The sequence below is a fragment of the Poecilia latipinna genome, unplaced genomic scaffold (assembly GCF_001443285.1).
Source record: "Poecilia latipinna isolate Pla-1442-1.1 unplaced genomic scaffold, P_latipinna-1.0 Scaffold1050, whole genome shotgun sequence".
In the NCBI taxonomy this organism is placed as follows: Eukaryota; Metazoa; Chordata; class Actinopteri; order Cyprinodontiformes; family Poeciliidae; genus Poecilia; species Poecilia latipinna.
In genome coordinates, this window is record NW_015113666.1 from 175444 (window position 1) to 187897 (window position 12454).

General features: G+C 37.7%; 1 protein-coding gene across 6 annotated transcripts in view; it reads left to right on the forward strand.

Moving 5' to 3' along the window:
* Nucleotides 1–11483, forward strand: part of LOC106959159 (uncharacterized) — a 28662-nt gene extending 17179 nt beyond the window's left edge. For 3 of the 6 annotated variants that reach the window (XM_015051528.1, XM_015051530.1, XM_015051529.1), the window contains exons 3-6: nucleotides 8017–8329; nucleotides 10881–10935; nucleotides 11032–11143; nucleotides 11229–11483. In XM_015051528.1, the coding sequence (XP_014907014.1) occupies nucleotides 8033–8329; nucleotides 10881–10935; nucleotides 11032–11143; nucleotides 11229–11280 (516 nt within the window). In that variant the 5' untranslated portion in view covers nucleotides 8017–8032 and the 3' untranslated portion in view covers nucleotides 11281–11483. Of the gene's footprint in view, nucleotides 1–5948; nucleotides 6179–6249; nucleotides 6298–7786; nucleotides 7886–8016; nucleotides 8330–10880; nucleotides 10936–11031; nucleotides 11144–11228 lie in introns of those variants that run through there. The other 3 variants (XM_015051527.1, XM_015051532.1, XM_015051533.1) reach the window with 3 other exon arrangements.
* The last annotated feature ends 971 nt before the right edge of the window (nucleotides 11484–12454 follow it).

Consider the following 12454-nt stretch of genomic DNA (forward strand, 5'->3'; position numbering starts at 1 on the left):
AAAGTTTCACAAGTAGCGGTTTGTTTATGCTTTTATATTGAAAATGCATGAAACAGGAAGTGTAGTTGCTTCCTATACATTGGTTAAAGTGGTTTGAGTTTCTCTGGTTCTCTTCTATGCATAATAAAACAGTCAAAGTAAAAAAAAAAGTTTATTTGTTATGTGTGTAGCACATTTCTGTTTCAGATTAGACAGACCTTTTACACTTTCTTGCAGATGTATTACATTTCTTTAACACTCAAAGACCAGCCTGCAGTCTGTCACTGGTTTTACAGAAGCTCCAGTTGAAACAAAATCCATGTCAGAATTTTCAGAGTGCATTTAATAAATATAGGAGTGTGAAATTAATGAAAGAACAGTTTCGTAAAAGTGGTAACAATAAGCATGCAAACTAAACTGCATATTTTGAAATGTGGTATTCAATATTTCTTGTGAAGTTTAATATATCAGAATAGAAAAAGTAACTCAGTCAGACCACCATCTACAGTCTTATTCTGACTGCCTAGGCGAGATAGAAGATATGGATAAGCAGTAAAGATAGTAATTTGCTTTATTGGGCTTTCCTTTGCTCTCTATTGATGAGAATGATTATATTATCTGTCTCATATTTAACATGCACTCTGGTTGAAGGTGAACCCTGGCTCTGGGGACATGTTGGCAGCAACGTAATCCTCCACACAGCTGTAGTTTTGGTTCGGCAAGCCACTGTCGAAACAGCTCCATCGAGCTTCACCTTTGTATTCACAGCACTGATATTTTCAAGGACAGTCTGAAAAGTCTCCAGCTGAGGGTAGAAAAAAGCCTGCTGGTATGAAAAACACTAAGAAGACAACATAATGCAGACACACTGGTCACTTTTTTAGGTACACATTTTAGGTACACATCTTTTAGGTAACACTTTATTTGATGGGGTGTGCATAAGAGTGACATAACACCTGTCATGAACATGAAGGAGTCTTTATGAATGTCTATAACGGTTGTCAAGAAGTGTCATTCGGTAAATAATGGCACTTTTAACGCAAAATTGCTTTAAAAGCTGCATTGAAAGTCCAGTAAAAGTGCCAGCTTTGCATTAAAGTGTCATTATTTACAAGATCATGCAAAGTTGACACTTTTAATGGACTTCATGACAGTGTCATGCCAGTCTTATGCTCACCCCATCAAATAAAGTGTTACCCTATTGGTAAATTGGCTTGAGGTCACTGGACTGCAGTGAGCTCATTCTCATGTTCAAGAACCCAGTTTGAGATTATTTAAACTTTATTAGCATAGTGTTTTGTTTTGTAAGAAGCAGCCATCAGAGGATGGGTGAATTATGGTGATAAGAGAGAATGATCCATGCTTTAATGCTGTTTAAGCTAAGCTGAAATTGTAACTCATCAGACCAGTTTGTCTATTTTGTTGAGCTGTTTTAATAGTGTAAGCTAATTTTCCTTTTCTTAGCTAAGATGATTGCCAGACACTATGGTCTTCTACAGCTGTTACCCATCGGCTTTGACGTTTTATGTTTTATACCTTTGTAGATGCAGATATTGAGTGATTATTTGAGCTGCAATTTCTCTCATCTGGAACTATTTTGCTCAATCTCTTCTGACACCAGCAAGTCATTTTCATCCAAACAACCATTGCTCACTGGGTATTTTCTCTTTTTCTGACCATTTTCTGGCTACCTAAAGATGTTTGTGCTAGAAAACCCTAGTAGATCAAAAGATTTTATGCTGTTCAGACCAGTCTGTTTGGCACCAACATCCATGCCACATTTAAAGTCACTTATGCCTCAATTTTTCTGAGCAGTGTGCTCAGTAAAAATGAGCACACCGACAAAATAGCATAGTTCAGTATGCTATTTTGTCTGTTTCCTTTGTGAAAGTGACTCATAGAAAAACCCAAACCATTCCATTCCCAGGCCACCTTCAGTTGTAGGTCCATAGAGTAGAGCAACTGGGGTCACACAACACAGTTCACTGATTGGAGGACAGAAAAATGTTACTGCTCGCGACAAGCATAATGCATGCTTGTGCTTTGTACGTTTGGTAAGTGAATGTCCAACAGACAGAGGAAACACTCTCTGGAATACGCGGACCATAAAACAGAGTACCAAACCACATCAACCAATGACATACTGCATAGATATGAACCACACTAATCTGAAAAAGTAGAGAAACCCAAAAGAGCAAAACCACTAGAACACCCTATTATTTAAACTAAAAGTTGAACAAAGGTTCTGCACTGAATTTTTTTGTACCAAACATGATGTCTCTAAATGCAGAGAACTTTTTTGTTATTTGGCGCTTTAAAATCTTTAACATGAACACACATCTGCACATAGCCGTGGAGCTAACAAGCAAGAGGTACTGTACCTGGCAGGTTTTATTTTCAGCTGTGTTCCTTATCATACTGGAGTCTTATCAGTTGCACAGAAACCTCACCTCAGTCTGGCTTTAAATTGATGGGTTATAAAGATAACAGGGAAAATCCTGGAAAAATACAACTGCTCCCACACTCACAGTCTGTCAAAATGCCCATAAATCACCCCCAGCATTGACTAAAATAATTTGCCTATTTGCAAATGGCACATTGAATGAACTGTAAATATGCATTAGTTTTTCCACTGAGAAATATAACATTTTCTAACTTAGCCACATGCAAAAAGTTTTTTTGGCAAATACTGACAGCAGCACGGTCGGTGACAAAGTAACTTTGCAACAGCAGCTTAAAGCTGCAGTATGTAACTTTAATAAAATATATTTTTTACATAGTTGTTGAAACTGTCATTATCTTGTGACAGTTTGGTATGAGACAGATAATCTGTGAAAAAAACAAGCTTCTTTTCCTTCTGCCAGTGCTAACTAGCAACAACCAATCAGAGCCAGGAGGAGGGTCATAGCACAATCAATTTGCCCTGCGCTGCTCAGGCCCTGTCCCCCTTTCTTTCTGTTACACTGCAGCTAGCACAGGGTGTCATGAATGCTCAAGCTAGTTAGCATTTTAGCAGCTAGCATACAGTGTAAAAATATGGTTGTGCACAAATGGGGTGTAGATGGGATTGGCAACACTAAGTTCAGCATTGAATTTAAGGAATATTTTCCTGTTTGTCAAGAAATCTGGAAACTTCGATTATGTCTAGTTCAAAATCCAAAACATCCGGACTGGTCAAGCATGCACTGCAAAGGTCATTTTCCTACATCATAAATCAAGTGGATTCTCAACAATGATCTTCCTATCTTTGATTTGTTTTCTGCTGCAAGAAATGTGAGCCTAAAAACTTTTCTATTCAGTTACAAGACTGGAGACCACAAAGCAATAACGCAATGATTTTCCAGCTCAGTGATCCAGTTCCTCTCACCAATAATAGATAACCGATTTTTTTACGACATCAAGAGCAACTTTTCACTGTAGATATCTTGAAAGACCAAGATTCTTCAGTATTATAAAAAAGTCGTGCACTGCAGACTTTAACGCTATCAAAGCTGGCTTTGTTTGCAAAAAATATGCATTTTAAACAGAGACTAAGAAATTATGTCTACCTAAAACCAGTTCATGAACAGTCCATCAACTCTTCAAGGAGAGCAGAACAATCCCTCTGGGAAAAAGAGAGAAAACATGTTATTTCGGTTTAACTGGAATGACCTTAAACTGGTCAAAGCTGCCTGTTCAGGAACACAGTGATCATGTGAAGCGTAGCGCAAATCAGTCAACTTTACTCCTCTTTTTCAATGTAAGCCTCAACGATGGGGAAAAGCTCAACTTGACACTTCTAATGCAAATATTTTAAGCATGAATAAGGCATCACAATTTTTAATTCAATATTAAACTTTACAAACTTAGGAAAGTGGACACCAATTGGCTCTATCATTAAAATCAAGTGAAATTTTTCCCATCGCGCTAAAGATGCTTTAAACTCCTTTCCACCGTCTGCAGAAACTGGGTGAGTGAGTGAGAGCTTCATGGTGTCGCACTCCAAAAATGCTAATAATGTGGTTCCTTGTTATCACAAACTCTGTGGGCGGAAAAAAAACTGCGTTTATTCAAGTGCAGTCTCAGTCATAATACGTTTTTTCACTGACCTGAGGGGAGTGTCGATTTATCCAAGCTACTGTTGTCTAAAACTTTACTTCTACTTCTCCAGATGAAGACAGAAACACAGATGACACCTAACAGCTCATATAAGATATTACATGATGCCTATTGTTCAGAGTGAAAAAAAATTAATCATAAGACTTAAGAACAAGTAATTGGCACAGTGATGTTTAAATGTTGGCTGTTACACATAATCAGATTGAAATGTTAATCAGAATATGTTCTTCAATGACATTTATGTTCTTGACTGACCCAAAAGATTCAGATTTTTCTAAGAAAACACTTCTTGTTACAAGTTTGTGAAAAGGCTACACATTTTTTTTTTTACCAAAATGTATTTTAAGGGAATCAATCCCAGAATCTTAATGACATGCTACATTCATATTGGATGCATTTTTTTGCAAGTCTTTCATTCAATCAGTGTGAGCGACACAATTGTCTGATACAAAAAGACAATGAATGGATATTTGTTTGACCAAGCTGTCAGAAATTCTTGGGGATTTAAGCTCCTGTGTTTGTTGGGTTTTTTTTTTAACTCATATGTGGCATGATCTATGGTGGTTGAATGGTGAGGAAGGACGCAGGCAGACCCAGGATGAAGTGATGAATGATTTAATGAAAGTCCAACAGAGGCGGCACAGGGAAACTGGCTGGTACACACGACGAGGATCCGGCAAGAGACAAAGACAACAGGTGGGACTAAATACACTGGGAGGGTAATCAAAGAAATGAGACACAGCTGGGAAAAAATCAACAGGGAAGGGAGAGACTCACAGGGGAACAGGCTAATAAACACAGAAAAACCTCAAAATAAATACACAGAAAACACAGATCACAACAATAAGCATGTATTTTTCACCACTGGCTAGAATAGCTTATAATTTACTTTAAATGTAAATTTTTCTATCCTTTAAAAAAAGGCATTTAATTCAAGAAAAACCCTTTCTGGAGAATTGTGAAACTTTATAAATAACATTGCTAAAAATCATGACTCTTTGGACGGAAACTACTGTTTTTAACAGTTCTACTGTGCCTTCATTTTGTTTTATTCAGTCATATTTTTGCAAAGTAACTCATCCACATTTATGTTTTGCAGTATGGTTAATTTCCTTTTGATTACATTTAGTTTCCTTTGCTATGCTTCTAAAATCTCATTTTTTGTGTTTTGCTCTTGGAGTTGTGGCGTCTCTTGTTGTTCCAAAGTGTTTTCTCTAGATGTCCTCAGTCGCTCTTATCTTGCCTCCAGATCACGTGTCTTTTAATTCCTCAGTGCTTTCTAAACACACCAGTTCTCTCCTTTGCTCAGACAGCAGGCTGAGCCAGTTCATCAGCTTCTTGTTCCTTCACGGTTCCTTTGGAATGTTTTTTTCTAAAGTGAAAACGCTTTTAAAGACATCTCTGGAGAAGGCGTAGTCTTAAAGAAGCAAAATGTGCTTCCTTTAAGACTAAAGGAAGCACAGAATTAGTGTTTAACGTTCATCTAATTGCTAAGCTCCGTTAATGGAGCTAAACATAAGAGAAATAAAACAAACCCCTATCATGATAATATTCCATATTGCTACATGGCTGGTGAACTGGATTTTTTCCTTTCTTTTTGCTGCTGACTTTCATCCACTTCTTCCAGTAAAGATCAAGAATACTGATTTATTTTCATTCCACGTTCTTACTGTGTGATGATCCTTCTACTTGGCTCTCGTAGGGTGTATTTTGCTCTGAACAGTTAAGTTTGTGGCTCTTGTCAAAGAACGTCATTTTAAGCCAGTTCAGTGAACATCTTGCAGGGGAGCTGGTGTCTTTCTCCAGCGGTCATTGGGCGAGAGGCGGCAGCAACCTACATGGTTCACCATGTGACATCACTACCCGCATAACATAGAGGTTATGTTATGTTTAACGTTCATCTGATTACGTGGAAAAAATGTTTGAAATACTTGTTCTTGTCTAGGTTCATCATCATTTTGAAGTATAAAGTCAGAAAGATCTGTAGAAACAAGAGACCCACTGGTTTGGCTTCTTTCACCTCAACAGTCAGGAAATACATCATTAATGTTTTCCAGAGAATCAAGATATTCCTGTCAGCCAGGAGTGGGTACCTTAACATGTGGGCAGGCTGGCAGCGCCGTTAAGTTGCCAAACAGGAAGTCCAAGTGTTGATTTTCTTTTTATTTGCAGTCCAGGATCCTTCCAGAGACGCAGCACTGTGAAAGGAAGAACGTATCAGTAAGTACTATGCATTTTATTCTGCCACAATGGAAGTATTTTTTATAAGGAATTAGTAAGAATTCGCAGTAATTTAGAAAATACACTAAAATTAGATTTCACTCAGCTGACTAACCGGTGGGAATTTTGCATATAAAGTAACGAGAACAGACAGAAACTGCTGAGTTGGTCAGAAGAGACAAATGGCTGAAACATTCTGCATAACTATCCTGCATAGTAACAGAAACCAATATTTAAATTTATTGCAGCTGCATTCAAATGAAACAACTCAGACAGTGGAATACAAACTTTCAGCTTTAATTCAGTTAGCTGAACAAAAACATGGCATAAAATGCAAAACGATTTTTTTAGTTAGTTTTTTAAACAATCTGTTTATTTCAGGGACTCAAAACTGGATCAACAAATGAAAACAACTTTTAAAAATGTTGGTTCCTGCACTTGGTAGAAAACCCTTTGCTTGGACTGACAACCTGAAAACCTGAACTCATGGACATCACCAGAAACGAGGATTTCTCCTTTCCTCTTGTCATTATTATTTCAGAGATTGACCTTAAATGACTTTTAATGGACGCACCAAACTGTAGGAGCCACTCCTGATATGCTAGTGATTTCTTGGATGAGGTTTTGTTGTTATTTTTTGCAGCATTTGTATGGCCCCCTTTGACTGCATGATGACTGCTCACAGAAAAAAGTTTCAAATCAACTGGAGGATTTGTGTTCAGATAAGAATGGGAAGTAGCCGAGTAAAAGTGCAAATAGAGGGAAATAAAGGGATAAGAAACAGCTGGGAAGAGGAGTAAGCGTGGTAGTAAGTGGAGGACTTGAAGATTATGTTCATAAATGTGACATATGAGGCTCATATGGGTTGCATGTATTTGGGATCGATTAATATTGTATAGTGTGACCAGTTTGACCGGAGTAATTTAAAAAAGAACGTCAGCCATGAAGAGCATTACTTTGTCTTAAACTTGCTTGATAATTAAATCCACAAAAGTCAGTAAAATGTTGTTTGGAGTTAAATTTTGTATATTTATCAGAACAATTTTATAGAAATTCTCATTACGAAGCAGAAAATATGTTATTTAACTTAGGAGCATTTATGTTGATCTCTTTTTGGTAGAGTGGTACTGTTGTGACCAAGTATTTCTGTTTACATCCGTGTTTTTGGTGCTGAAACAGCCACTGAATGGTTCAGATACTTTTCCGCGGCTTAGCAGTTCTTTGAAAAACCAGAGCTGTTTGCATACATGTAAATAAAGTTGCTCCTACTTAAACCAAGAGTCTCTGGAGCCCCTCACAAAGTCAGCCGGGTCCAATCCTACCAGGTCACCCTGCTGCCTTGGAGAAGTACAGCAGTGAGCGATGGTGCATTCCTGCATTGTTACCTCAGGAGGTTTGGTCAAAAGCTACACAGCAGGTTTAATGAATGACTGAAAAAAAAAACTGAATAAAGGGAGGGACACATGTAAATAGAGTTTGAAATGACAGTCTACACTTCCTGTTCTACCCTGTCCACTATGTCAGCGTAGAGGACAGAGGAGCAGAGGAGAGCTGACAATACAGTGACTCCACGATAAACAGTACTGAGGTCTGCCGGTTGTAAAAGAGGAAGTTAAATATTTGTTTTCCATTGCTAGCAACAAGAATCCTGCTGCTGCTGCAAAAACCTGTCAACCTTTTCCCTGCTACGTCTAACTGTGCTCGTTTTCTTCTTTACAGCAACCCAGACGCATCCATGCAGAACTTGGTGATCGTCTCCATCTTTTTCATCCTGATTGCCCTGGGGCTGCTCATGGTCATCATAGGCCAATACAGCGAGATTGAGATAATAGGCAGGAAGAACGAAGAGCTGAAGACGGCCAAACTTGAGTTTTATAACAAGCTTCAATATGAAATCAATTTTAAGAAGTCGTTGCAGGACATTAAAACAAATGGGGAACAGAGGTTGAAGGAAATGGAGGCTAACCAGCTCCAACTCACCAAGCAGCTGGAGGATAAGAAATCTGAGGCCGCCACCTGTCAGGACCAAATGGTAAAATGTTTTAAAATACATTTCTTTCTTCTTTATTTGTCTGTTTTTCTCCTTCCGAAAGATGCAAAAACGCATTTTTTCAAACACGTTTAGGTTAAAAGAAAAATTAAGAAATGCAGTTGATGGATTAGTGTTTGTGGATCATAACTCCTAATTATTCACAGGAAAGTCACCTCATTTTTTGGGGGGATATTTACATTAGCATGGAGGTTTGTACTAAACAGGTGGCAGTTCTGGCACAAATAGAGCCTGGTGCAAACTCTTCTATGACCTTCATGCCAAATGCAAACTTCTTGATTGCAGGTGTAAATAGTCAGTTATGGAAAATCTCACGAGAAAAACCTTATTGTTTTTCATGTCGCCCCCAACAAACTGCTGCCCTGGGTGGTGAGTCATATCACCCATATCTAACAGAATCACTGCAAAAATGGAACTTTAATTTAATTAAAATGAATTTACTTGCTACTTTTAGCTTTTTTATACATTTTTTTGTAGCATGGAGCTATGTGCAGTGCTTTATATCAGCTATAGTTGTTTTAAAAGTCTTTACAAATACAATAATTTCAGCAATAGCTTTTTTGTCACTATTCCAAGAAGACCAGACAGAAATAAAGAGTGAAGACTGGTAGTCGTCCTGTTGTCAGACTCCTCCGTCTGGAGCAGTGGAGTTCTTCACCTCTTCCTCTTGCCACATTTTCCTGAACATGTTTTTCTTCTTTAACCTGTCAGCTTAGTTCTTGGTAAATTTGCGTTTTTCTTTTCTTCTAATTAGATAACCCTGTGACACATTCACAGCTTAGACTGTTGTTTTACAAAATGCACAGTTTTAGGCAGTGGGAGGAAGTTGGAGTAACCTGAAACAACCAATGCACGCAGAAAGAAAATCCAGATTTGGGCTGAAAACCTGGATTTTCTTTCTTCGAGGCAACAGAAGAGACAACAGAAAGAGACCTTGATTTACAGCAACGGCGTTTTATCCTTTTATTTGTATCCCCTTCGTTTTCATAACGTCTCTTGCCTTATTAAAACTTTGCTGATTGGTAGAGGGTCCGATCAGCTTGTTAAGGCTAATGGCAAACAGGAGCGTGAAATATAAAACATTTTAAATAGTTTTCACCTCATCCTTGGTGTGCCTTTTAACATTTCCTTTTTCCTGGTGCAATCTTTCTAAATGCAAATAGCTTCATGCATATATTGTAGTATCTGAAGTATCAGAAGATAATACAGCGAGGACCCAGCTGTAATCTAAATAAAATACAATGAAGCTTTTCTTTGTGTTTTGCATAACTGCATAACATTCTTCCTCCTGTGTTTATGGGTTGCTGAATGGACTCTTTTTTTTAAATAATTCTTTCCTTTATGTTTGTGGTTGGTTTGTGCCTACGCTGCCCCACACCAAATGTCACCACACCCTTCATGAAACAGGATCACAAGCCGCTCCAATGATGAGGTGTGGTGTCTCCATCGTTCAGCGCCTCTTCATCTTTATGCGGGCCGTGGAGCCGCTGCTGCTGGTCAGAGTCATCACATCCCACATGATCTGGGTTTTATGACTCCTTCAGTACTTCAAACATAACCTGAATTCATACAAGAGCCGTGGCATGAAAATGATTTACAGAATAAATAAGCGGAAGGAGTGTTAACCCCTGTAAGGCGAAACTGTTTGGTATTATATTTGTTCTCAGCCGCAGAAAATATAGCCGACTCGTAAATCAACAAATTAACACTTTAACCTTGTTAAATAGGAGTCAACATTCTCTCACACACATTGATAAATTTAGTGCAATCACCTTAAGCATGAAAACACCTGCAGCTAAAATCAGATATTTATATTTACACTATAAAACCCACACACAGCCTTATTTTATCCTCACTGTGTGACTCTGAGTCAGGATTAGAATATTTCTGTTTGTAAAATTCCACAATGACAGAGATGATTGTCTTAAAGTTTTCTTTTACAGCTTTCTTCAGACTCACAAGTTTACATACACCTCACCCCAAACATCTATTAAAGCTTGGATGATGATGTCATCGGGTTTATTTATTCACAGCATCTTGCCTTTGAGGAAGCACACTCGTGGATGTTTTTTGAATGTTTTAAATTAACCTCCGTGTTCCTGCGTGGAAAAGGGATTAAGGCTCGTTTAAATTTTTTCTGAAGGCAAATGTTCGTCCGTCTGCTTGCAACCTCAAACTGAAACGAACTAAGGTTCTGCAGCAGGACAATGATCCAAAACACACCAAACAAAACGAAGACCTTGTAGTGGCCTAGTCAAAGTCCTGACCTCAAACTTACTGAGTGAGGTGTTGTGGCATGACCTTGAAAATGCCATTCTGGAAAAGCTCATTGCAAGTTATCAAAAAGGGTGTGTTGCAGTTGTTGCTACTAAGTGTGGCAGAAACCATTTATTATTTTTCCACACATCTTTATTTAAAAACTGCATGTTGTGTTTGATCAATATTTAAATTGCTGTGATGTTCTGAAACATATAATATATATTCTAAAAAAAATGTACATGTAATGTCATTATTTCTCATTTCTCCCATGCAGAAAACAAAAAACGAGGAGCTGGCATCTATAGAGGAAGCGCTCAAAAGCACCACAGGTAGGAAGCACAGACACGCTGCACCTCTGCCACCATGTGGTCAAATGCAGGAATGACAGCTCAATTCTGACCCGCTTCCTTTCTTTCTCTTTTAAGCGACCTTCAATGCAGAGTCTGAAGCCTGGAAACAAGAGATCATCAGTCTGACAGCAAATCTATCAGCACGCAGCCCGATATGCAAATATGTGACAAATAACAAAAAACCTGTGTAAGACGCAATTTAACGAAACACATCAAACGTTTTCAGAGAATGTAGCTACACATTAAGAATAACAAATTGTTCTGCTTTTCAGGGAATTTTGTGCCACACCACCAATTCAAGCTCAAGAAAAGTTAAGCAGATAAAACTACAAACCCACATCGGTAACAAACTCCAAAAAACATTTTATACTTCAGAAATGGACCTTTATGATGATATGAACGTGTTTTTTACCATTACAATCTGCACTTAAAAATCTCAAAATGTTTTCTCTGCCTGAAAATTGAGCTAGTGTTTCGACTTGTAGTGTTTGTAAATCTCTATTATAAATAAATCTGTGCATTTCCAGTCTTTTGAAAATGGATGTTTTTAAGTCTAAGTTTGAACTGGTTTGTATCACATTGTAGGTCATGAAGTATGAATGCAGACAGGATGCAGGTAGTTAAGTAGGATGATTACAGAAAAACAGAACCCATACATACAGGCTGGTTATATTATGAAAGTAGTAAACAGCTGAATTCTGTAGGAAACATTTTTAAGAGGGAATTTGATTTGATTCTGATGTTTGACCAGGAATGGATCTAAGAGTATTTAGAGTTTCACGCTTTCATGTTTGACGCCCCTCAAAATACTACAAAGTATTTTATAAAACGTGTCATAAGGTTAATAATATGCAAAATCCATATTTTTGTTTTCTTTGTTTTCACATAAGGTTCACAGAAAAAGCAGTGCAACAAGTTTTTGCATTTGAGCCAGACACGCCGCTTCAGTAGAGACATCTTCAAAGCAAAACTGTTACACAATAATCTATAATCAATGATTCCGTTTGGCCACAGCAGCAGTCAAATAAACGTGACTAGTAAATCTGAACCCTGTATTTACTCTGAAAGGTCTCTTTAGATTGCGAAGAGCTTTAATAAATGGAGGATTTAGAATAAGAAGATAAAAAAGCATAAAGACTCAAACCCTACATCTGTTGTGTTGAGTCTACACTTTATTATGACTGATCCCACTCAGACACAACAACACACACTAGAGCAGACATAATGTGGGGGATCTCTAAACCATAATGCATGTGTTTCCTTGGTAGATTTCAGAAAATATACTTTCTTGTTTCTAAGAAAATTTAAATGAAGAAATTTATTGGGATCACTGTAGAAAAATTAAACCTGAAGATTATGTTTGTTGCTATAATAAAAACAAACATAATCTGCTCAGGATGTTACTTAAGGTTCAAATAAGGACACTAAATACCATCATATGTCTATTTTTCTTGATGTCTCTTGTTTTTAAGTGGTGTTTGCACTAAACTGCTTGGAG